The sequence below is a fragment of the Ovis aries genome, chromosome 4 (genome assembly GCF_016772045.2).
Source record: "Ovis aries strain OAR_USU_Benz2616 breed Rambouillet chromosome 4, ARS-UI_Ramb_v3.0, whole genome shotgun sequence".
NCBI lineage: Eukaryota > Metazoa > Chordata > Mammalia > Artiodactyla > Bovidae > Ovis > Ovis aries.
Window position 1 is genome coordinate 52,677,235 of NC_056057.1, and position 25,309 is coordinate 52,702,543.

The 25,309-nt window shown below is 41.6% G+C and overlaps 1 protein-coding gene across 19 annotated transcripts in view; it reads right to left on the bottom strand.

The window, feature by feature from the left end:
• Positions 1–25,309, bottom strand: part of ST7 (suppression of tumorigenicity 7) — a 273,040-nt gene that overhangs the window by 12,885 nt on the left and 234,846 nt on the right. For all 19 annotated transcript variants that reach the window (XM_027968340.3, XM_027968338.3, XM_060414354.1 and 16 more), the window contains 2 exon segments: positions 13,843–13,993; positions 1,030–1,122 (listed from right to left, as the gene is read on the bottom strand). In XM_027968340.3, the coding sequence (XP_027824141.1) occupies positions 1,030–1,122; positions 13,843–13,993 (244 nt within the window).

Below are 25,309 nucleotides of genomic sequence, written 5' to 3' on the forward strand. Positions count from 1 at the left end.
CACCTGGACCCCACCATTTTGGAGATTCACAACTGTCTCAAAAAATATGGCCATTGGACAGTTTACAAGCACCCTGGGCTCCAAGTTCAGCTGGTCTTCTGGGCAAAGCCTCTAACTATGTTAGAGCTATGAGATGTGATAGAACTGGGGCTGGTGCAGGGTGGGAGTGGCAGGAGAGAGGACAGGGAAGAGAGAATAGACAAAATTTGGAGCTTATTATCTGAGGGAGAAAAGTATGTCCTAAGGCAGGGCCACATGAAGGGCCTGGACACGATTCATTATACACAGTATAATTTGATAATAACTATTTAGCTGGAATTGTCAAAACAATGTTGGATTACAGTAAACCAAATCATACTTTCCACGTGCGGTACGGGTCCTCTGACTGCCAGCTGGTAAGGCCCTCAAGGGTAGGGTTTGCCCTCTGCCTGCTGTGGACAGAGCTGAGACTGCATGTGTGCCCTGCACACATCCCACCGGCTCACTGCATGCCATCCGAGAGATGCTCGTGGGAAATCGTGCTGGCCAACAGCATTGCATCACTGCAGAAAGCACGCCCACCTGGCCCATGGGTCTGCCTCTGGTGGCAATGCCAGCATCCTCATGCTGCCCTGCCCTCCCCACCAGACTCTTTTGCAGCTCCTCTGCTTCTCTTTTAGACTCCAGTGTGTGCAGACTTCCTCTGATCAGTGGGAGAGCCCAGGCCGAGCCCTGCACAGTGGATCGGCCCAGCGAGGGGCATCTGCCTCAAACTAGGGTCTCTGTGCTCAAACCAGCCAGGACATGATGCTTCTTCATCTAAACTTCAGTCACCAGGGGTCTTTCCCTCTGATGAATCTGGAAAGACATGGAGGAGCAGGAAGCCAAGCCTGCACACATAACTCACTTTGATGCTTATGCTATCAGACGAGGACAGAGCAATAGAAGACAAGGAACACCATACACATGTATCATTCCCACCTCTCTCTATCCCGTTGTTGGCGCACCACCCTCACCAGCCCAGGAGAGGAATAAGGAGGGCAGACTTACATGGGAGCAGCTCGCGATCTGCTGTCTCTGTACAGATGGGGTAGGGATAAAACAGATGCCCCTTTTCCAAGGGATAAGGGATCATCCGAAAAGCTGAAAAGGAGAGACAATATGTTAGAGGCACAATATTTGTCTCATAACATCTCAACTTCATGGGGAGCATTTTGAGCATTTTTATAATGGGGAACATTTCTACAAGTAACTTTCAGAAAGGATGCGAGACTTACCCAAATGCTGAGGCATGCACCAGAGAAATTGTCAGAGATGCATTATGACAAATGACTCACACATTAACCTCACACTATACATCTGGACAAACCTCACAACACTAGGTGGGGATGGGGGTGCAGAGGAGTAGGCAAAGCCATCAATTCCAATGCCCAGGGTTTCCTCAGCTACAAAATATTATGAAAATGTCATGAGCACTAATTCAATATAGCTCAACTGATAGTAATAACAAAAACCTGGATTGAAATGCTTCCCCAAGAAGCAACGTGGACTGACTTGTAGGAGCATGTCACAGATGCACAAATATGAAAGGCATTCTAGCATGTCTATTTCAAAAATATGTCTAGGTGGATTAGAATTCCAACCAAGATGGATAAAAACAAGAATCTCAAAGCGCATGACTTGGGAGGTATTTCTGAACTTTATGAAACTTTTAAATCTTCAACATCATGTGGGAGAAAAAATGGATCTGGAGAGATTGAGTATCTGTATTTTGAGGATGTCAGGCCACGTAAGCTTTGCTTTTGGGGCATCAGATAACATTAGGTCTCACCCTGAATTATGACTTTCCAGTCAGTCCATCTCTTCCCATTTTCACATGTGCTACTCTCCCTGTTACAATGTCATCAGCATGTTAGTCTCACTGTTCCTATGAACAGTACTCGAGGAGGTAATTTTTCTTCCACAGATGTCCAACAACTACAGCATGCCGTAGATGTAAAATATGAAAAAACTAGACCCTACACTGGGAACATCGAATTACAATCCTTGCCTTCATGTGTGTCAAAGAGGGATGGTGGCAACACAGCAAACTTTTCAGCCGTAAATGCTGCATTTCAAGGACTCCTAGCTATGTCCTCAGCTGTGTAATTACCAAAGTCTTCTCAAAATGCTGTCAATGTACATATTTGTCTTTTGCATACTTATTTCAAACAGAAATCAGAAACAAAGAATGTTCTCCCTCACGAGACATGACAAGGTTCCATTGTAACCAGCATCAGTGCACATATGGTATTTATTCTGGTGTCTGAATATTATTTAAAAGTAAAAACATTATGTATGTGATCCCAGCATTTGGAATGCAGTCAATCTGCACCACAGTGCTATCACTCTGAGGTTACAGCACGTTGCCACGGAGAATATAAATCACTACAAACGTGGGATTAGAGCAGAGCCAGTTTGCTGGCAGTTGGCTGAGGTAAAAATGTTATCAATTTTCCTCTTGTAACAGAAACCTCTTAAACAGAGATTAAAACATTAAAAACACCCTAGACTTTAACTCTTCTTAAAATGAAAGGCTCACTCTAGTTCAATCAGACCTTCTCTTTCATGCAAAACAAGATGATTTTTGCCCATTACAGCAAGCAAGAGAGGGGTTCCCTGCACAAGTTGCTAACACACAAAGATTACACAAAGAAGCAGCATTTCTCTCAGTAGAACCAGGCTTTCAAGAGAAGGGAAAAAAATTACAAAACCAAAAAAAGAAAAACTCACTTAGTGCTTTATAGGATACACTAAACTCTCTTCTGGGAAGCGGGGCATTTAAACTGCAATATGGCAGGATTTTAATACCACTTCCCATAAATGATGGCTGCTATGAAAGCATCTCCAAAATGTAGAAAAACCTATGTGGAAGGTTTTTTTTTTTTTTTAATCCAGATTTTCATGTGCACTAGGGCTCCTGTAATTAAGAATCTGTCTAGGTTCATACGACATAAATAAACCCTCAGTTTTCAAAGTGGCTATAAATTTGAATGCAAAATTTTATTCAAAACTGAAGTCAGTTTGCACTTCAGGGAGCAATTTTTTAAACGAAATATAGGGGTGCAAGATCTTGAGAGTGTTCAACCACAGAAGTCAAATGGTTGGTTGGTGTCTTTTCAATCAGATAGCAAATGCTTTTCACTCCAGTATTTGGCATGCATACAAATTTTGTGCATCAAGTTACTCTCTTCCTTCTAATCAGTTCTGGTCTTCTGGAGAGGGTGAAGACACTGATTATATATGATTCAACAAAGAATACACACACTCTCTTCCTGTACCATCCTCTGCCCCCAAGCCCCGTGATAGCAAGGATGCTTATGTGCCCTTAAAATTTCTCTTTCTCATGTCAGTTGTCATTTACATCGAGTTCATAAAATAATGTTAAGACTTGGCTTCACTAAACAAAAGCAAACACAATTTCTGTTTGCAATTCTATCCTTTATCCACCCTGCTGGGCGGGGTCCAGCAAAGTGTGAGATAAGCATTGGAGGTCTAGAAAGAGCGGGAAGAGGCACCACGTGAGCCGTGCCAGCAGCACCCCCCACCTCCTGGTCCTTTCACTAAAAATATGTATAACTGCTCCACAAGGACCTTGTGGCTTTAGGTGAATGGCCAGAACTTTTGCAAGTGCAAGTAGTAACACACTGATTTAGCAGGGCAGGTAAGAATGAAAAAAAGGTCATTTGAACTGTTTTATGAATTCGATCTACTTCATGAGTGACTAAAAATTTCCTAAAATATTTCCATCCAAAAAAAAAAAAAGAACACACACATTTCAGAAGAAATACATGAAAATGTACATGCATTTGGTTAGGAAAAAAAAAATCTGGACTATTTAGTGTTAGTACATGGAACCCAGTGGCATTTTTGCATTTTCCTTTTGTGTCATCTCCTCCCTACCTTGGTTTCTACTGTGCCTTTGTGGGAGAGGCAAAACGAACCGGAACTACTTAGTGAACACAGCAGGCCCTCCACAATAACGTGTGAGACATTACACTACTGCCTTCTGGCCTCACCCAGACACACTATCTAGACAGGTTTCAAGCCTGTATCAGTGTTGTACCTGCATCAGAGACTTGACCAATTCTGGATAAAGAATCAAGAGAATGGACACAAGCATGGATACATGAACAAGTTAACTCTTGATTTTCCCACTGAATTCTAATGACCTTTCATCCTATCCACAATATAGACAAGGACAGAAGGCAATGTCTGATGCTTTGCCTATGTCAAATTTTCAAAGAGGATCTCAGAGAACTTTATACAGATTGTTTGCAATACTAAGGACTGAGTTTGAATCCCAGCTCTACATGGTCAAAATTTGAGTGTCTACCTTGTATAGTAGGGACAGGAATGTGAGCCAAGCATGCACTGTTTCTGGACTGATGGAGCTGATTGCCCAGGGTGGGAAACAGATGAGACAATAATCATGAAAACAAGTGTGAAAGTTCCCTTGTGATAGTGTATACCTAATGGGGTAGCGGTGGAGGTGACAGCTTACGACGAGCCAACTGGACCAGGCTGACAACTGTATGACTTCAGGTGGGTCATTATTTTGTGTCTAGCGGGTCATTTTATGTGTCCATAAAAATGAGGACACCAAGGACCTCGAGAGGCTGTTAAAAGGTGCTGTATGCGTGACAGCAGAGCTCAAGGTGTCTACACATAGGGCCTGACTGCTCAGTGAAAGTTAGTTTTCTCTTTGCTTTCCTTTCCACCAACTCCAAGCTCCTACTTGCTCTATCAGATCATATTCTAGCTTATAAGGACAAATGCTGCTTATTTGTGAACAATTAGAAGTACAAATGATAGAACAGAATATTATCACAACCCACATTTTCCATTCTATTGACTGTAACATAGGCAATGGCCATAAAGGCTCTCTGTCTTTTGTGAGGCTTTGGGGACAACAAGAAAGAAAATCCAAAAGTCAAAACTCTGGATTTTGATCCACATTTTTTCACTATCTAGTTATATGGCCTTGGAAAACCACTTTCCTCTTAGATTACAAGATGTTCTATTCCAATTTCAAAGAAACATTCTAGAGTTTTGGAGCAGAGTCACTAGCTTGTGAGCGACCTGTAACACTCTAATACTCTGTTCCTGCTTCCTTGATAGCTCTGCTCCTACCCACACTATATGTGCACATACATGGGCACGTGTATGTGAGTACACGTGCACACACACATTGTTTCTCCCAAAGCATTTCAGAGTCTTACTTATCTTGATATCCCCAAAAGAATGCCTATAAATATTCACTGAATAAAGCAATGAATAAATTAATGCACAGTAGGGAAGAGACAGAATTTTCCCTTTAAAAGCCCCAGTGGATCCAAATTATGGTCAGTTGCTCAAAACTGAGTAAGTGAAAGGAGCAAACTGGTTCTACTGGGCAGTTGGTGGGGAAGCATCATACAATATCTGGATTCCGGCTACTAGTATAAGTTGGCTATGCCCAGGGACTTCAGCTGCCACTGTTTTCTCCCAAATTATAAAATTTAGCCTTGGATCCATGGGCTGAAGGGTGGGAGAATTTCTCTTTAGCAGTCTCAAAGGTGCCAGGCTTTTGGAGGAAAGGTTTGATTAGAGGAAATGCCCCAAGGATCACATCTTACAGCCAGTAGCACTTACCATCGGGTTCAAAGAGAATAAATTAGAATCAGAATCTCATCCTTTGCTTCAACAATGGGCCATTTTCTCCTCTCAAAGGAAAGATTTGCCTTAATCCCCCTAAGAATCACCACCTTCAAATCTTATACATTATTTAGTGAATTTTTTTGGGAAAAAAAAAATCTCCAAAAAGAAAATAAAGATCGAGTAAGGAAGAAAATGGAAACAAAGAAAAGCTAAGTGATTTACCCCATGGTATTCTAGTCTTCTGATATATGGAACCTGAAATTAAATCTCCAGTTGTGGTCAGCAGACTACCTCACTTTTAAAAAATAAATACAGCCAAATCAGAGTCTTGAAAATATCAAGGCAGGAGGGAGATAAGGCCACAGCAGAATTTAATACAGGTAAATTAGAAGACGTACCATTTAAAACAGGGCACCATAAAGCACAATACCACTGTAACTAAAGACACAGTTCAAATGAGTTTCCTCATTCATGTATGTTTTTTATATTCAACATATACTTGCAGTCATGTGTGTACATGTTTGTGAAGATAACCAGAACCTATAGGGCTTAAAATAAATATAATTCAGATAATGTGGCAGTTGTGTAATGAACTTAGGAACATGTTTTTAAATCTTAAATAAATTAAAACTTTTCCCCTTTCTTGATTATCTTGACTTTGAGAAACACATTGTGTAATTTCAGGGGCTGGGATAGTGATGAATCAAACATTTTACAAACCTTTGAAATGCTGATGTATTTGTGGTTGAGGATTCAGGTTTTTTTTCTTCAAACAACCATATGTTTCAAACCCAAACAATCTCTGCCATGCATCAGCTGGACTTTGGGGTTTTATCAAAAATGTGAGTTATTTCAGCCTGATTGGTGGGAAACTCACTTAATTCCACAAGATGACTAGTGCTCCAACATAATAAATTCATTAAAAAGCAAAGAAAACTATACCTCATCCCCACCCCTAACCAACACTTTTGACATAATTCTTTTTCTAAAAGATAAAGTGAATTTTTGAAAGAACACACACTTTTAACATGGAACCTAGTGAAATTAGATAGCTATCTTCCTTTCTGAATTCTCTTTCTAGTGAAAAAGAGGAAGTGGAAGGGAGTTGGGGAATGGTCTTAAACTTCAGAATAAAGAAAAAAATGATTTAAAGGTGAAAACCTAGACTACGAGACTGGAGATGTCAAAAGGCGCCACCCAGTGGTGAACTGGAGGAAGTGCAGCCTCCTGAGCTTAGGCACGGGCAGTCTAGGGGAGCCCCAATGACCTCCAGAGAGGGAAAAGGAGTGGTTCCTGAACTGTAGCAGCCCTCGGAGCAACTGCCCTGAAGCTCACCAACTTGGAATAGGGCAGCGGCATTCAATATCATCAGCACTTCACAGTTTTCAAAAAATGGGTACATTAATATCAGTGAATGGGTAGCTGAGCCAGAATTCTAATCCAAGTCTTTCAAAATCCAGAGCTTTGATGCCTCCACTTAACTTAGAATGGACACAGATCTAGAAGTCTTGTCAAATAATCACACACAACTGCCTGAAGTTGGAGTGGTAATTCCTTCTCCTAAATTTCAAGACAGATTTATAGCTTTGTATTTTTTAAAGACAAAACTGTTTGTAATGAAAGATCATTTTCTAAATACATGCATATACATATATATACATGTACATATATACACATAAGTTTTTATGCTTAAAGAAAATATATATGGTTATTGTAGCAAGTTTGAAAAATACAAATATGAAGAAAAAAATCACTTAAAAATCTACTTAAAGGTATATCTAATTCTAACCTCTTTTATCTTTTTACATACATAGAATGTATTTTTATATTAAATTGGGCTCATTCTATATTTTAAATGTTTAAGTCAATATTTAATGACAAAATATAATTTTATATAGAATGATTAGCTTTCAAAACATTAGAAAGGGCATAGGAATACCCCAACCTTAAGTAGTGGTATAAATTGAGGGCTTCTAAACAAATGTTTCAGAGATGGCTGCTCCTCTTCTCCTTAATCTATCCAGGTAAGGCCTAAATAGCTGGTGTTACAGAAAAGAGCAGTGAAGACACAGTAAACCTGATTCTAACATCAGTGCCTGCAGGACGTTCAATAGGTTGCTCACCTCAACAAACCTGCTTCTCTTCTGAACATCTAACATGGCCACCTCTGTCCTGCCTGACTCAGAACTTTATCAGGAGTCCATGAAATGATGGAAATGCAAACCCTCTGTGATTTACAGTTACACAAACATTCTTCAAGGTTCTTGGGATCCTCTACCAAGGTCCTCAATTAACTACTAACTAAGGCAGTCAGCACCTGGTAAGCACTTGCATGGTTCTCTTTTCTAAAACTGAATGGTACGACTCTCTTTTTGAAAACTGAACAGCTGTGTAATTTCCTTGGTTCTTAATTATCCATAAGGATTAAATGCAGAGTTTGCCTTTCATATAGGTCCCTGACTGTCCTGCCATACTGTTTAATGTCTAAAAACTCACCGTTTCTTTTTATTCTAATAGTGTTCCACCCATCTAATCTGAGATAATTACATCCCCCCAATGGTACCTCACTGCTTGATGTGGGGATCACGGTGTCACTTCTCATCTCTGAAAATGTCACTGTCCTTCCCAGTGTTTCCAAAGCATCTCCCCATTGTTATCTGGTAATACAGGACAGAAATGGTCTGGACCTAACAGAAGCAGAAGATATTAAGAAGAGGTGGCAAGGATACATGGAAGAACTGTACAAAAAAGATCTTCACGACCCAGATAATCATGATGGTGTGATCACTAATCTAGAGCCAGACATCTTGGAATGTGAAGTCAAGTAGGCCTTGGAAAGCATTGCTACGAACAAAGCTAGTGGAGGTGATGGAATTTCAGTTGAGCTATTTCAAATCCTGAAAAATGATGCTGTGAAAGTGCTGCACTCAATATGCCAGCAAATTTGGAAAACTCAGCAGTGGCCACAGGACTGGAAAAGGTCAGTTTTCATTCCAATCCCAAAGAAAGGCAATGCCAAAGAATGCTCAAATGGAAGAAAGTAGGGAAAACCACTAGACTATTCAGGTATGACCTAAATAAAATCCCTTATGATTATACAGTGGAAGTGAGAAATAGATTTAAGGGCCTAGATCTGATAGATAGAGTGCCTGTTGAACTATGGAATGAGGTTCGTGGCATTGTACAGGAGACAGGGATCAAGACCATCCCCATGGAAAAAATGCAAAAAGGCAAAATGGCTGTCTGGGGAGGCCTTACAAATAGCTGTGAAAAGAAGAGAGGCGAAAAGCAAAGGAGAAAAGGAAAGATATAAGCATCTGAATGCAGAGTTCCAGAGAATAGCAAGAAGAGATAAGAAAGACTTCTTCAGCGATCAATGCAAAGAAATAGAGGAAAAGAACAGAATGGGAAAGACTAGAGATCTCTTCAAGAAAATTAGAGATACCAAGGGAACATTTCATGCAAAGATGGGCTCGGTAAAAGACAGAAATGGTCTGGACCTAACAGAAGCAGAAGATATTAAGAAGAGGTGGCAAGGATACATGGAAGAACTGTACAAAAAAGATCTTCATAACCCAGATAATCATGATGGTGTGATCACTAATCTAGAGCCAGACATCCTGGAATGTGAAGTCAAGTGGGCCTTGGAAAGCATCACTACAAACAAAGCTAGTGGACTGCACTCATCTCACATGCTAGTAAAGTAATGCTCAAAATTCTCCAAGCCAGGCTTCAGCGATACGTGAACCGTGAACTTCCTGATGTTCAAGCCGGTTTTACAAAAGGCAGAGGAACCAGAGATCAAATTGCCAACATCTGCTGGATCATGGAAAAAGCAAGAGAGTTCCAGAAAACATCTATTTCTGCTTTATTCACTATGCCAAAGCCTTTGACCGTGTGGATCACAATAAACTGTGGAAAGTTCTGAGAGAGATGGGAATACAGACCACCTGACCTGCCTCTTGAGAAATCTGTTTGCAGGTCAGGAAGTAACAGTTAGAACTGGACATGGAACAACAGACTGGTTCTAAATAGGAAAAGGAGTACATCAAGGCTGTATATTGTTACCCTGCTTATTTAACTTATATGCAGAATACATCATGAGAAACGCTGGACTGGAAGAAACACAAGCTGGAATCAAGATTGCCAGGAGAAATATCAATAACCTCAGATATGTAGATGACACCATCCTTATGGCAGAAAGTGAAGAGGAGCTAAAAAGCCTCTTGATGAAAGTGAAAGAGGAGAGTGAAAATGTTGGCCTAAAGCTCAACATTCAGAAAACGAAGATCATGGCATCTCGTCCCATCACTTCATGGGAAATAGATGGAGAAACAGTAGAAATAGTGTCAGACTTTATTTTTGGGGGCTCCAAAATCACTGCAGATGGTGACTGCAGCCATGAAATTAAAAGACGCTTACTCCTTGGAAGAAAAGTTATGACCAACCTAGATAGTATATTCAAAAGCAGAGACATTACTTTGTTGACTAAGCTCCATCTTAGTCAAGGCTATGGTTTTTCCTGTGGTCATGTATGGATGTGAGAGTTAGACTGTGAAGAAGGCTGAGAGCCAAAGAATTGATGCTTTTGAACTGTGGTGTTGGAGAAGACTCTTGAGAGTCCCTTGGACTGCAAGGAGATCCAACCAATCCACTCTGAAGCAGATCAGCCCTGGGATTTCTTTGGAAGAAATGATGCTAAAGCTGAAACTCCAGTACTTTGGCCACCTCATGCGAAGAGTTGACTCGTTGGAAAAGACTCTGATGCTGGGAGGGATTGGGCGCAGGAGGAGAAGGGGACAACAGAGGATGAGATGGCTGGATGGCATCACTGACTCAATGGACATGAGTCTGAGTGAACTCCGGGAGTTGGTGACGGACAGGGAGGCCTGGCGTGCTGCGATTCATGGGGTTGCAAAGAGTCGGACATGACTGAGTGACTGAACTGAACTGAACTTCCAAACAGAATTTTTTCATTATTTTTTATTTTTACAGTTACGCCATTCATAACACTGTGTCTTTATCACCTATTGCCCCACCCCTCTTCTGAACTTTTCTATAGGACTCTCTTATCCAGAGAAGGCTATGGCACCCCACTCCAGTACTCTTTCCTGGAAAATCCCATGAACGGAGGAGCCTGGTAGGCTGCAGTCCATGGGGTCGTGAAGAGTCAGACATGACTGACTGACTTCACTTTCACTTCTCACTTTCATGCATTGGAGAAGGAAATGGCAACCCACTCCTGTGTTCTTGCCTGAAGAATCCCAGGGACAGGGGAGCCTGGTGGGCTGCTGTCTACTGGGTCGCACAGATTCGGACACGACTGAAGCGACTTAGCAGCAGCAACCATCTTATCAATCAGATCCAATCAATAACCTTCTATTACTATATTTCCAAGATACCAATTTATAAATTGAAGGTCAAGAAGCAACAGTGAGAACTCGACATAGAACAGCAGACTGGTTCTAAATCGAAAAAGGAATATGTCAAGGCTTTATGTTGTCACCCTGCTTATTTAACTTATATGCAGAGTACATCATGAGAAACACTGGGCTGGATGAAGCACAAGCTGGAATCAAGATTGTGGGGAGAAATATCAATAACCTCAGATATGCAGATGACACCACCCTTATGGCAGAAAGCAAAGAAGAACTAAGCCTCTTGATGAAAGTGAAAGAGGAGAGTGAAAAAGTTGGCTTAAAACTCAACATTCAGAAAACTAAGATCATGGCATCTGGTCCCATCACTTCATGGCAAATTGATGGGGAAACAATGGAAACAGTGACAGACTTTATTTTTTGGGGCTCCAAAATCACTGCAGATGGTGGCTGCAGCCATGAAATTAAAAGACACTTGCTCCTTGGAAGAAAAGTTATGACCAACCTAGACAGCATATTAAAAAGCAGAGACATTACTTTGCCAACAAAGGTCCGTCTAGTCAAAGCTATGGTTTTTCCAGTAGTCATGTATGGATGTGAGAGTTGGACTATAAAGAAAGCTGAGCATCGAAGAATTGATGCTTTTGAACTGTGGTGTTGGAGGGGACTCCTGAGAGCCCCTTGGACTGCAAGGAGATCCAACCAGTCCATCCTAAAGGAAATCAGTCCTGAATATTCATTGGAAGGACTGATGTTGAAGCTGAAATTCCAATGCTTTGGCCACCTGATGTGAAGAACTGACTAATTTGAAAAGACCCTGATGCTGGGAAAGACTGAGCCCAGGAGAAGGGGACAACAGAGGATGAGATGGTTGGATGGTATTACCAACTCAAAGGACATGAGTTTGAGTAAGCTCTGGGAGTTGGTGATGGGTAGGGAGGCCTGGCGTCCTGCAGTCCATGGGGTCGCAAAGAGTCAGACATGACTGAGTGACTGAACTGAACTGAATCTAGATATATATATATATATATATATATATATATATATATATACATACTCTTACTTGGTAAGCCAATTTGTCCATTTAATTTTACCATGACTAATACTAGGTAAGGCCTCTCATGTTCAGTCTTGCTGGGCTTTATCTCTTTCTTTCTCATGTTTAAATAAAAATTCCTTTTGTCTCATCTGTATAGAATACCATAAATGCAACAATAAGCCCAAGCCAGAGAGAACTGCACACATGTCCACACACTCCCTGAGCAAGAGTCTGCTGTCTTAACACATCCAAATACCAGGACCAGGACACTTGGAGTAGCTTATTACACTTACAGAGTGAGTGTGGAAATAGCCACCAAGTCACCACCCTTCAGGTTATAAACAGTAAATGATTTAACTAGACCTGCTACAATTCTCTGAAGAAATATTTTCAAAACAACTAAACATAAAAAACCTTTCAATCAACTTGAGTCCTATCTCTGTCAAGTTACTTTTACTCCATCTCATTTGACTGCTCCCCACCCCTTTCCTGTACCAGTTTAGATTCCTGCTGGGTTAGGGAAGGGCAGGAAAAGGGAAGAGTAGAAGATTGGCAAAATGAAAATGGAAGGAGCAAAAATAAACAGCGAAAGGGATTAAAAAGACATTTGCTTGTGAGGCTGATCAGAGTAGAGGTGAACTAAGGAAAAATTATCAGAAGACTCTAAAATTTCTTTTCCCTAAGAGGGGGGAAAAACCCATGCTACATGTTATGCTTGTTTTGCCTAAATTTATGATAGCAGTGTCAATACACATCTTGTTCAATAATCCATAATCTTGAGCCCTTTTCATTCTTCCCAACAGCTGCCCCACACACACTTAGCACTGTTCACAGTGTCCTTGCTTATAAAACTGTCCTAGTTCTTCAAGGCTTGGTTCAAATCTCCTATGACCTATAAGGTTACCCATGACTGCTCCACCCCATAGCTCTCTCCCATCTGAAAAATCATTGAGCAGCTGCTAATGCTGCTGGTTACTCCTTCCAATTGGATGAGATGCTTCTCTGGGGCTGGAAGCATGTCTCACCCACCAGTGCAACCACTTCTCACACAGAATGCTGGTGCCAGCAGCTGCTCAGATCATTGTACCCCCACATCCATCTAACAGGCATTTATTCCTCAACACACAAGGCTATCCCTGTCACCATACTAGGGTCCAGTTGTCCTGAAGTCTAACTGCTGCTCCTTTTTGTTTGGCCAACTGAGCTCTCCTGGAGGATAACTGTGGCTCTTCAGCCAACCCTCCCAGAAAGCCCATCTGGAAGTGGTCATTAGAGCCCAGCAAGGAGCCTGGCTCCATGCCAAAGACTCCCATGATGCCAAAGGGTTGTCTGGGTCTCCAAGGAGGGTTTCCAGGAGTAGAATGCTCCTCTGGGTTGGGAGGATCCCCTGGAGGAGGGCATGGCAACCCACTTCAGTATTCTTGCCTGGAGAATTCCCATGGACAGAAGAGCCTGGCAGGTTGCAAAAAGCCAGATATGACTGAGCAACTAAGCATAGCACAACTGCTGGAACAGTCCTGATTCACCCCCTCCACTGTATAAACTTACCTTTTTGAGGCACAGAGGCAGCATCACCACAATAATACCCACTACCACTGAGGAACCAGAGAGCCTGAGTAATTAACCACATCTCTGTGATGTGGTTAGAGAGCAGAGCTATAGATATGTAAATCTTCATCATTCATCACAAATGCTCAGGGCAAAAACACCTTTAGCATGTTTTCGTGCTTAAAAAAAAAAATGTTTCAAAGAAAGAAAATTACTTACTGCCTTCCCATGTACAATGGAGAAGATTCAAAGCTCCTTCCACCCTCTTCCAGTGCGCCAGATGGAAGAATGCATACGCTATTGCTTCACTGTCCCCCCGCTTCAGGATGTGTTCTGGGGGCAGGATTAAGCTTTTCATTTCTAGCAGGTACTGAAATTTAACAAAAGGCAGGAGACAGATGCGTTAATACACAGTAATTTGGAATTCAGTATTGAAAATGAAGAGGTTAATTTCCCCAAAGCAGCTGTTCATAAGTGTTTCCTCAAACCTGCAACCTCATTACCACATTTGAGGGCAATTACGGAAACATCCAGCAATCCAAAGTTTGCTGACAGATAATTAGCCTTGTGCTAGTTTCCTACAGTGAAGATCAGAGGCTTTCAGGCTAAGATATTCTAATCAAAGAAATATATACATATAGACTCAAGCAGAAAAAGGAAAATTTAGAAGATACAATCATTTGGTATAATTTTGTAAGCAGAAGGAAAATACATGAAACACACACATGAAGGTTAAGAAGTCATACACCTAAACCAACTGTCGTAGAGAGACAAGGATGACGAGCCCTGCCCATTAGTTTTTCTACACAGATCTATCAAGGAGAAGGCCTGGGTCCTGTGGAAGGGTCACCTGTAGCTCCTCAGATGCTGGGGAAGGAGGGGTGGCAGCCTGGGCACAGGAAGGCCCAGAGGGAGGGAGCAGAACAGACCCCAAAGCATGCTCTTCCTTTGGCTCCTTTCAAACACTTCAGGGGCCTCAAGAGCACAGGGAGAGGATGGATGTTCTTCCTGGGGGCCCACAGAAGACTGAGTTTCTGTCTGTATTCCTTTGTGTTTACTACAGAATAGAAAGGGAAGTAAATTCAGGCTGGTATTTTATATTTGCAAAAGCTCACTGGTCTTTGCTGGCTGGCCTTCCCCATGCTCCACTCCTCACCATCTCCCCTTTGAATCTGTCCCCAGCACACAGACACACACCCAACTGCCAACCACAGTCACAACAACCCAGGCATCTCCTATCAAAAGGAGATTAGCAGACCACGGAGGGATGTGTTTCATGAAAACAGCACCACCACAGCGATTGGAGGTGCTATGAGAAGAGATGTCCAACACAACTTTAATGTCAGAAACAACCGTCTGGATTCATGTGTTGGAGGAAATTTATGAGAGAGGGTGAAGAGTGGAAGAATCCAAAGATACAGAATGGAGGTTACGAGACACCCATCAGCATTTCCTTCTCATCTCACTGTGCACACTGGGCACGGGGGTGCAGTGGCCTTAAGCTCCCTTGCCTCTAGGCGTGTTCCATGTCAGGGCACACTGCCCAGCAGGAGCCGAGTGGACACATTCTGGCCTCTGGATTCGGCAAATGAAACTTCCCTTGCTCTGGGTCTGATACCTGAAGAGAACTCTGAGCGTCAAAGCAGGAAGAGCTGGAAGTGAGAAGGCTCACCCCGAGGCAGCAGAGAGCAGCCTGCACCTTTACCCTTGTGGAGTGAATGAGTTTGAAGGCCCTCCTCCAGAGAAAGACCTCTTCTCAGCCTGGTCCATGAAAGGTGGTCATTAGTTTGATGAGAGCTCCTTGGGCGTGAGTTCATATGCTTTTTTGAATTCTACATGTTATTGCTTTCTTCCTTCATCTTGCTTGCTTTAAAACACTGCACAACACAAATCTTTTGGGAAAGATAATGATTTTGAATTACAAATCTTTTGGGAAAGATAATGATTTTGAATTACCTACTAATCGTACTAGCACTGTATCTATAATAAATATCAATCATAATATAAATACAAAGGTGAATTTTACATTCAGAGATAATTGGCTATCATCTTGTGATTTTAGCTTAACAGAAGTTATATCATATGCTGCTACTGCCCATGATGATCTTAGAAGGACCCAAGAGTCATAACTTATAAAATGCTCTGAGCTGTGTTGATTTTTTTCAAAGTTAGAGAAGGAAGACCTTTTGGTCACTCTCAATAATCATCAAGAGAGCAAAGGAAAGGGAAAATTTCTTGCTTAATGAGTGCCCTAGAATAAGATTTTGATTTCTGAGTTTCTGGTAACCCTGATGTTGGGAGGGATGGGGGGCAGGAGGAGAAGGGGATGACAGAGGATGAGATGGCTGGATGGCATCACCAACTTGATGCACATGAGGTGGGGTGAACTCCAGGAGCTGGTGGTGGACAGGGAGGCCTGGCGTGCTGCGATTCATGGGGTCGCAAAGAGTAGGACACGACTGAGCGACTGAACTGAACTGAACTGAATAATTATTTATGGCCTACCAAACAGTCAACTTTTAAAGAAGGATCATGTTATATGACCTTTGAAACAAACTAAATATGAAACCACTATTTCATGTACCCCAAGAAAACAGAAACCTCAAGTTCCTAAGGATTGGATGGTGGTTGAAAGAAAAGTGTAACTTACCATTCCTTTTCATTTCTATGATTAGGAAAGGCTTTCAAAATCATATCATTAAGCATCTGTGAGAGAACCCTTCTCTTGGGCTAAAGAACCTTCAGGAATAGGAGCACCTGAGAAGAAGTGGGCCTGGTAGACACCCACAAGTGGGTAGAAGCCTAAACAAACCAGGAAAGGGTGTGGCAGAAGGAACTTGGGGAAGGAGGGAGGACTTTTAGAAAATTATCTACAAAGGGATACATTAGATCTGTGTTGCCCAACGTGATATCCTCTATTTAATGTGTATCTATTTATAAATTAAAATTAATAATTCAGTTCCTCAGTTCCCACTAGCCATATTTCAAGTCCTGAAGTGCTATATGGAGTTAATGACTGCACTACTGGACAAGGCAGAGACATTTCCGTGATCACAGAAAGTCCTACTGGACAGCATTGATTCAAACAATGGAAGTTTCTAATCTTCAAGTAATTGAAACCATTTATAACATGAAAAAATTTCACAGATGTGTGTCGAATCTACTGATAAAAAATAAACAATAAGGCAAAAAGTTAGAATAAGTAGTAATAATACAAGAATTCATTTAAAAATATTACTGGCCACCAGGGTGTCTACATAATATCTGGAAAGCAATAGTGCACATGTGTATGAGACAGCTGGTTCACTCAGCCTGTTGACTGAATGTGGTGCACATGGCTTCAAGGACATTGTCCACAGCCCCCAGTATGGGCTGTGAGGTAATACTCTGTTTCTCCTCTAAGCTCCCTCTGATCTCTGTGTATGTGTACTTTTCACAAACCACCTTAGATTCGTTATATGTCTCAGCTCAGGTATAAGATCCCAAAGAACATGAATCTCATTTCCCAAGAAGTCTCTCAAAATGAGCATCCCTGGCCTTATCAGCCTCATGAGACGAAGCAGTGCAGCTCACCAAGAAAACTCAGCTGCCTTCCCATTACATCTACTTTATGGCATAAACAGGTTTTGTCTATAAAGGAGATTTATATTTGTTTCAAACAAAATGTTGGCGCTAACCAAATAATGAAGGCTAATAACAACAGTGTGTTATGTTTCTGGCCTGGTTTAAAATGGTTGGCAAGATTAGTTCTCAACATGTGCAACATTTAAATTAGAAAGGCATGGAACAACATTTCACATCTTACTTGTCCAGAGAAAAATAAATGGAAGAGGGCAGATCCCTATCCACAACTATGCAGAAATCAATTAGAATAACTGTAGCTTGCAAATCAGAGAACACTCCCTGCCTGTCTACAGCAGTTCCTTGGCTTCGATTAGCTAAGCCAGCATTCTGCGCTATCTTGCCTGCCATCCTGCCTCTGACTTCCTTCCCAGATTCTCAACTCACACTGCTCTTGAAGCACATGCTTCTAAAGGTTTAGGAAGCAACTTTTCAAAATCTGTTTGTGTCAGAATCTGGTTCCTAAGCTCAAGATAGGAACATAACACATTAGCACAGATGAAGAGGAGCTGAGTGGTGTCTGCTTATGGAGGTCTGTGAGCAGAGGCTGGTTCACCTGTCAGGAAAGGTGTAGGAGGGAGGTGCCCTGTCATAGGCTACCCAGGTGACTGCTTCTCTTCTGTTAAGGTCTTAAAATTCTATAATAGAGTGAACATGATTCCAAAGTTATCCTTCACACAGATATTAATGCCAAATAGTCCATACTCCCTTTTTGGATTTTCAACACTGGTAACAGCAGAAGTCCTATGAAAATAACTGGCAAAAACATGGGACAAAGAAAATGAGAAAGAACAAATTAATTAGAGTACAGTACATTTAGATGAAGTCTATCATTTTCCTCATCCAAAATCAGGTAGTGGAAGAATAGTTATTAGCATGAGGAAATGTTCATGATATATCACTAAATGAAGAACGAACAAAACAAATGTATCACACAGATTGTGATTTTGGTAATACAAATGCACGTGTAGTAATTAAAAGCATTGGAAGGTCACAGATTGAATGTTAATGGTGGAAAATACTTGACCTTATGGAGACTTTTCCACTTTTTCTATGCTTTCCAAGTTTTCTGTAATAAGCATTTTAATAGTTTATCTCTCTCTACATATATGTGTGTGTGTGTGTGTGTGTGTGTGTGTGTGTGTATAAAAACAAAACTATTTTCTAGACTCGCATCAGAAACATAAAAAGCAAATCACACAGACAAGATAACCAGGGAGAGCAACTTTTCATGTCTTCAGTGCTTTGGTGCAACTGGCTCTGAAAGAGGCTTTAAGCTTAGAAATGATGTGTTAAAAACATCAGTAAAGGGCCCAGAGAATAAACTAGTGCTACTGGGAAGCCATGCTGCATCCTCTGAGTTTCAGTGATGTCCACTCCCTGGAGTCAGTAAGACATATGCTGGAATAGAACAGAGATGCCTGCAGGGGACCACGGCTTGCTCTGACCATGCTGCAGTGGGGCCTCAGGTGCACAGTCCTTTGCCCCAGCCCCATTGCTCATCTGCTCCCTGCTCCCTTAAACTGCTGCTTGAATCCTGTCTCCACTATTCTGCTAAGAGGCCTCGGACAAGTTATGCAATTTTTTCAAACTCAGTTTGCTCATCTGTTAAAACAGAATAGTAAAAATAACTTCTTGCTGCTTTAACTTATGTATACTACCTAGGATAATACTTGTAAAGCATTCACACAGTTCCTGGCACATGAGTATTCACTAAATAGAAGCTATTTTTTCCTAACCAACAAACAAATGAAGTATTTAAATTACTGTGGAGGGAAGTTGTGTTTCTGCGGATATATGTCCCACAGACGACTGAATCTGTTTCTCAGTAAAATACTTCAGCAATTTTATAGTAGTAGCAGTTCAGCTAAAGAGAACTGGCTGCCAGGGGTCATCAACTGACCAGTATGAAGACAAGCACAAAGCAAAGCTGAAATGTCAAATTCAGCCTGGTGAGCTGTAGCACCACCCACGGGTCCTCTTCTCAATCTCACTGCTTCTTGCTGGTTCACTTACCTATTCATTAGCTACTTTGCTTCATTCATAAAATACAGCATGTCCACAAGTATATCCCAAGAAAAATTATGGGAGTGCTGTACCCCAAGGGCACAGATATAGCAGTGGCCACATGTTCCGCATACATGCCCAGCCATATCTGACTCTTTGCGACCCTATGGACTATAGCCCACCAGGCTCCTCTGTCCATGGGATTCTCCAGACCAGGAATACTGGAGTGGGTTGCCATTTCCTCCTCCAGGGGATCTTCCTGGGATGGAACCTGGATCTCCTACAGCTCTTGCACTGGCAAGCGGGGTCTGTGCCACCTTGGAAGCCCATAGCAGTAGCCACAGTGTTCTCCAATGACACATGCGGGAGGACCCATAGTTTACCCCAGGGGCATAGATATGGGCACATCCACAAGTCACCTCAAGTGTATGGACATGATCAGGTCAGGTCCCTACCTTGGTGACCTTTAATCTTTGTAGGAGTGTGAGTGTGAGAGAGAGAGAAAGAGTGTATGTACGTGTGTGTGTGTGTGAGAGAGTGTGTGAGAACATGCATGTGTGCACACATGTACAGACCAAGAAACAGTAAAATTCAACATTATGATTGTCTTAGTAAGAGGCATATACTTAGTACTAAGGAAGGAATATTGTCTCTGGGACAGCTTCACAGAAAGAGGAAAATATGAGTCAGTCTTACTAAATAAACAAGAGTTTAACTATAAAGATGAGGGGAGGTGGAAGCCATTGTAAGGCTGGGTCAAAGCATCACAGGGCATAATGGGTTTGCAGTCTTGAAGGGCTTGAGTACTAACCTGACGGGAATGGCCAACTCTGATGAAGCACTAACACATGTCAAGCATACTTATCTCAGGTACTCCTTACAACTGTGTGAGGGAGCTGATATTATTATTCCTATTTTACAGATGAAAAAAAAAAAAAAAGGACACTTTGGGAAGTTAAATAGCTTGCCCAGGGCTGCACGATCTGTGTGTGATGGAGCCCATCCTGGAACTCAGGTTTCATGCTGCTCTCCAGGGGGTGAAGCAGGAAACGTGGATGTAAAAGGCCTTGCGGGATTGGCTCCAGAGTACAACCTTTCCCCTGAGTTATTCTGTGGTTTTCAAACTGCGAGACCCTGAAAATTCCGTTTTGAAGAAAAAAAGAAACGTAACACAGAATGTGAAGTTGATGTAAAACAAAGCTGTGGGGGATCTTAAGGGAAGCACCCAAGACGGACCGAAGACTCTAATAGCTCCTAGGCCGAGTCTGAAAACCCCTGCAGTAGGCACTGGGAAGAGAGTTGGTACAGTTTGTACCAAAGTTTCTCCATAAAGAAATGGGTAAGTCATGTGTAGCAGCACCAGATAGGGAACAGACTAAGGTTGGCAAAGTCTTAAAAAGCTCCTGTCCAAGTGAGGGCCGATGAGACTGAAGAGGGGGACTTCCCCTGGACTTGCCACCTGGCTGAGTCTGAGGATGAGAGAAGGACTCAAGGTGATTGAGGTATTTCTAATTTAGGAAACTACCATAATGGGAGATCATCAGCTAAGATAAAGACACCAGCGGAGGAAGAGGCTTAGTAGTGGGAAGATAACAGAAACAGCTGAAGTGCCTACAAAACACCTCTGGAGTGATGGCCTAAAGGGAGGAGTGAAGGCATGCCGGTCTGGGTGTGCAGGGAGCAGAGAGGCAGAAGTGGGAGTACACGAGGTCTCCCAGGAGGGCTTCCAGAACGAAAGGAGGGAACTGAGGACCAACCTGAGGGAGGGCAGGGAGGAAGCGCTGCAGGAGGAGAGCCCGGAGAGGCAGCAGCGGCACAGGGAGAAGGTGGCACAGAGCCAAGATGACCTCGATCTAGAACGTGGTCGGTGGGACCAGAGGCTGAGGAAACATCAGATAGGATGAGCTGGGGGAAGAGGGGGCTCTGGCTGGGAGTACCCTCTGTGGAAGCAGCTACACTGCTTTTTGTTAAAGAGAGAGACCTCTTAGAAACTTTCTGTTTTTGAGAAATGTGGCTAAAACTGGTTTGTGTTCATTTTTCCCTGGGTCCTATTTCCACAATACATTCTCCTTTCTCTAATCCAAAAAAGCTTTGGAACAAAATATGACTCAAGTCAAAGAAACTTATATTGAAATAATAATATTTCTGAAATGTACCATCAACATACAATATCATAGACAATCTGCCAGGGTATTCTGAGTTTCTGCTTCCACGCTTCAAGCACTTTTAAATGCTAAAACCCACGACACATTTTGTTTCCTAAATTTGATTAAAAAGCAATTTTATACTCTGTCAATCAGCTTTACTAAGATATAAAGGGAGGATTACATTAGTGTTTGCAAGAAACAGAATTTCCATCACTATAACAAGGTCCCGTGGATACACCATTAGCATATACATTTACCAGGATGCTTTTCCCCACAAAGCTCTAGAAATCCCCATGAAATTTTAGATTAACATGAGATGAACTTTTCTTTTAAAAAAAATGCAAAATTTTTAATGGGAGTGTATTTCTGTCATAACATTCTTCATTCTTCCCTCTACATTTTCTTACGCCTTTCCTTCCATGCTCCTTTTATCATTTAAAAACTAGACTCTAAAAAAAAAAATAAAAATAAAAAAATAAAAACTAGACCCTCACCTCAAAGTTCTATGGCAGGCGCCCAGGCTGCCCTGTTGCTGACTGAGGGTCAGGAGTGTGGCGAGCCCCTTTCTGCCAGCACCTTCAGGATGCCTATGCACCCCCTGCAGGCCCCTGGGGGTGGCTAGGAAGACAAGCCTGAGATTTAGCAGCACTGGGATTTTAGGCAAGATGAAGAGGAAAGTTTTCCCCCTTTGGTCCTGGTGATTTTTCTTGATTTTTCTCCCTTAACAGCTCTACCCACAGCACCCAAGTAACTCCAACCACCCAGGGCTCAGAATGGGTGTGGGGCCTCCTGTTCTATGGGTAGGACCTCACGAGTTTGGGACTGTCCTGTGGTGATGGGAGTGGCTCCCAGGTTTCTGTTATTTTTTAAACTGTATGAAGAGGTGCCTTGGGGTTACAGGGCTACCAGCCTTCTCATCCCAGTTTCAACCAGAGTGATTCTACTTTTAATTACTTTGTTCATTGAGGTTTCACATAAGATTGCAATAGGAGGGAAAAAACTGTTTATTGCCTTAAAAATAATAAATCATTATTAACTAGTTTGTTGGTGTTTGGTTTGGGATTTTTTTGGTGGTGGTAAGTAGGAATGACTGTGCTAGAATAAGGGTACAAGGCAGAGGTCGGAAATGGGTAACTCTTAGTCACAAGTGAAGGACTTAGCCAGCAGTTACAAACGAGAAATTCATGAAGACAACAGCTGCATCCGGAACGTGCTAGAGCCTCTTCCAGGTCTGGAGGCTGAGGAGAACCTGTGGGCACTCCAGGTCGAGGCACTGTAGCGCCACTGTTCCTCTCTCTGACTATACTTCTTCAGACTATGGCAGTCTAAGAAGTATCATTAAAGTACATTTCTAAACAGCCTGTGCTTGGCCAGCATGCAAGTGCAGAAACAGCTGAAGGTACAAGGAAGAGGCGATGAAAGGACCAGCACATACTGCACACCTACTATGTTCTGAACAAGTTACACGGTGTAATTCCACTTACTTTTCATCAGTCTTATGAAGCCTTTATTCTTATCCCCATTTTATCAAAACAAGAAACCTGGCAGGGAGCTAATTAACTCTTCCTTCCCATACTTTCCTCTGGTCTTGTGGACAGGAAGTGGGAATTCTTGTTTCAAATACTTTTGAACTTCTCCAAAAATACTTGATGAGTCTGCCTACTTATGTTCATACCCCTTGCATCATCATTGTAATTAACATTTTCCCAGTAATAATAGGAACTCTACATACTGGGCCTGATAAACAAGAATAAACACACACGGCTGACGATGTTCCATGTTACTAGCAGTGGCAAAGAAATACAAACTAAAACAACAGATTTATATCTGTCTGTACTTAATAAAAATCATAATTTCTATTTTCCTTCTTTTTTTTTTTTTTTTCGGTTTTAGACAAACTGCTCCATGCTGGTGAGAGTGTGATAAAATGGAAAAGTAAGAGTTACCAGCCGATGAGAGTGTAAACTGCTATAATTTTTTTGGTAAGCAATTCAGCAATAAATATTAAGAACCCTGAATGCTTCTGTATGTTATTCAGTCATTCTTATTATGTAAATTTATCCTAAGATAAACTTAATAATCTTAAAGACCAAAAAAATCTTTATGCCCAAAGACATTCACTAGTTGAGATGACCTCAAACTGATGCCTACAATTAGAGAACACAAAAAACAAATCATTCTCTTCAACAAATGGTGCTGAAAAACCTAGATATCCACATGCAAAAGAATAAAACTGCACCTATATTTTACACCATAGGCAAAAATCAACTCAAACTGCATTAAGACTTAAACACATAGGAAAAGCTTCCTAACACTGGGTCTTGGCAGCGATGGCTTGGATATGATACCAAAAGCACTGGCAACAAAAGCAAAGTAGACAAGTGGGACCACATTAAAATGAAAAGCTCTTGCATAGTCAAGGAAACAACAGAACAGGCAACCTATGAAATGGGAGAAAACATTTGTAAACCATATCTGAAGAGAAGTTAATATCCAAATAAATAATGGAACCCCAACTCAGTGAAAATGATCTGATTTAAGAGTCAGCAAAGGACTTGAATAGCCATTTCTTCAAAGAAGACATACATGATCAACAGGTACATGAAAGGGTAACATCAGAGACCATCAGGAAAATGCAAATCAAAACCACAATGAGATACCACCTCACACATATTAGACTGGGCTTCCCTGTTGGCTCAGAGGTCAAAGCCGTCTGCCTGGAATGGCCACTATCAAAAAATTGAATATGACAGGTGTTAGCACGGAAGTGAAGAAACTAGAATTCCTGTGCACAGTTTGGGGGCAGGATGTAAAATGGGACAGCCAATATGAAGACCCCTCAAAAAATAAAAAATATGATCCAAAAACCACACTTCTGGGGATTCATCTAAAAGAACTGAAAACAGAACTGAAGAGATATTTGCACTCCCATGTTCACTGCAACATTATTCACAATAGTAATGAAGTGGAAACAATCTAATTTTCCATCAACGAATGCATAAAGAAAGAAAACATGGTGTATACATATAAACACACATACACACCATACTGGAATATTGTTCAGTCTTAAAAAGGTAGGAAATTCTGCTTTGTGCAACAAAATGGATGAACTTGGACCATCATGCAAAGTAAGATAAACTAGTCACAGAAGGACAAATAATGCATGATTCCACCTGTATGAGGTAGCTAAAGTAGTCAAATGCATAGAAGCAGAAAGTAGAATGATTGTTAGCAGGACCTGGGAGGAAGGAGAAATGCTGAGTTGCTGTTCAGTTGGCATATAGTTTCAGTCACGAAGAAGAAAAGATTCTAGAGATCTGCAGTACTACTATGGGCTTATAGTTAACAACACTATGCTTACACTTAAAAATTTCTTAAGAGGGTAAATTTGATGTTATATACTTTTTATAATGAAAAAGGAGGTAAATCATCCAGAAAATATTTTTAAATTTTTGAAAGCACATGGCTAAAGACTTGGACTTTACTGTGAAGCTAGAGGATAACCATTTTAAGGTCAAAGAACTCTGAAAATCTGATGATCCTCCCCAAGAAGGAGTAAACATACCCCGATTCCCAACCATAAGATTATATTTAAGACTATTTTCTACCTGCCTTTTTTCTATGCATTTTTTTAATACTTAGGAATCACAATCACACAGCATATTCATATTTTCTAAAATTAACATGGGACTGTTCAGTTGGAGTATATGGTTGGGAATTAGGGATATATTTACTCCTTCTGGTGACTTCCCTGGTGGCTCAGATGGTAAAACATCTGCCTACAATGTGGGAGACCTGAGTTCAATCCCTGGGTCAGGAAGATCTCCTGGAGAAGGGAATGGCAACCCACTCCAGTATTCTTGCTGCACACCGCCCCCCCACCCCGGCCCCAAAAAGCGGCTCAAAGAAAT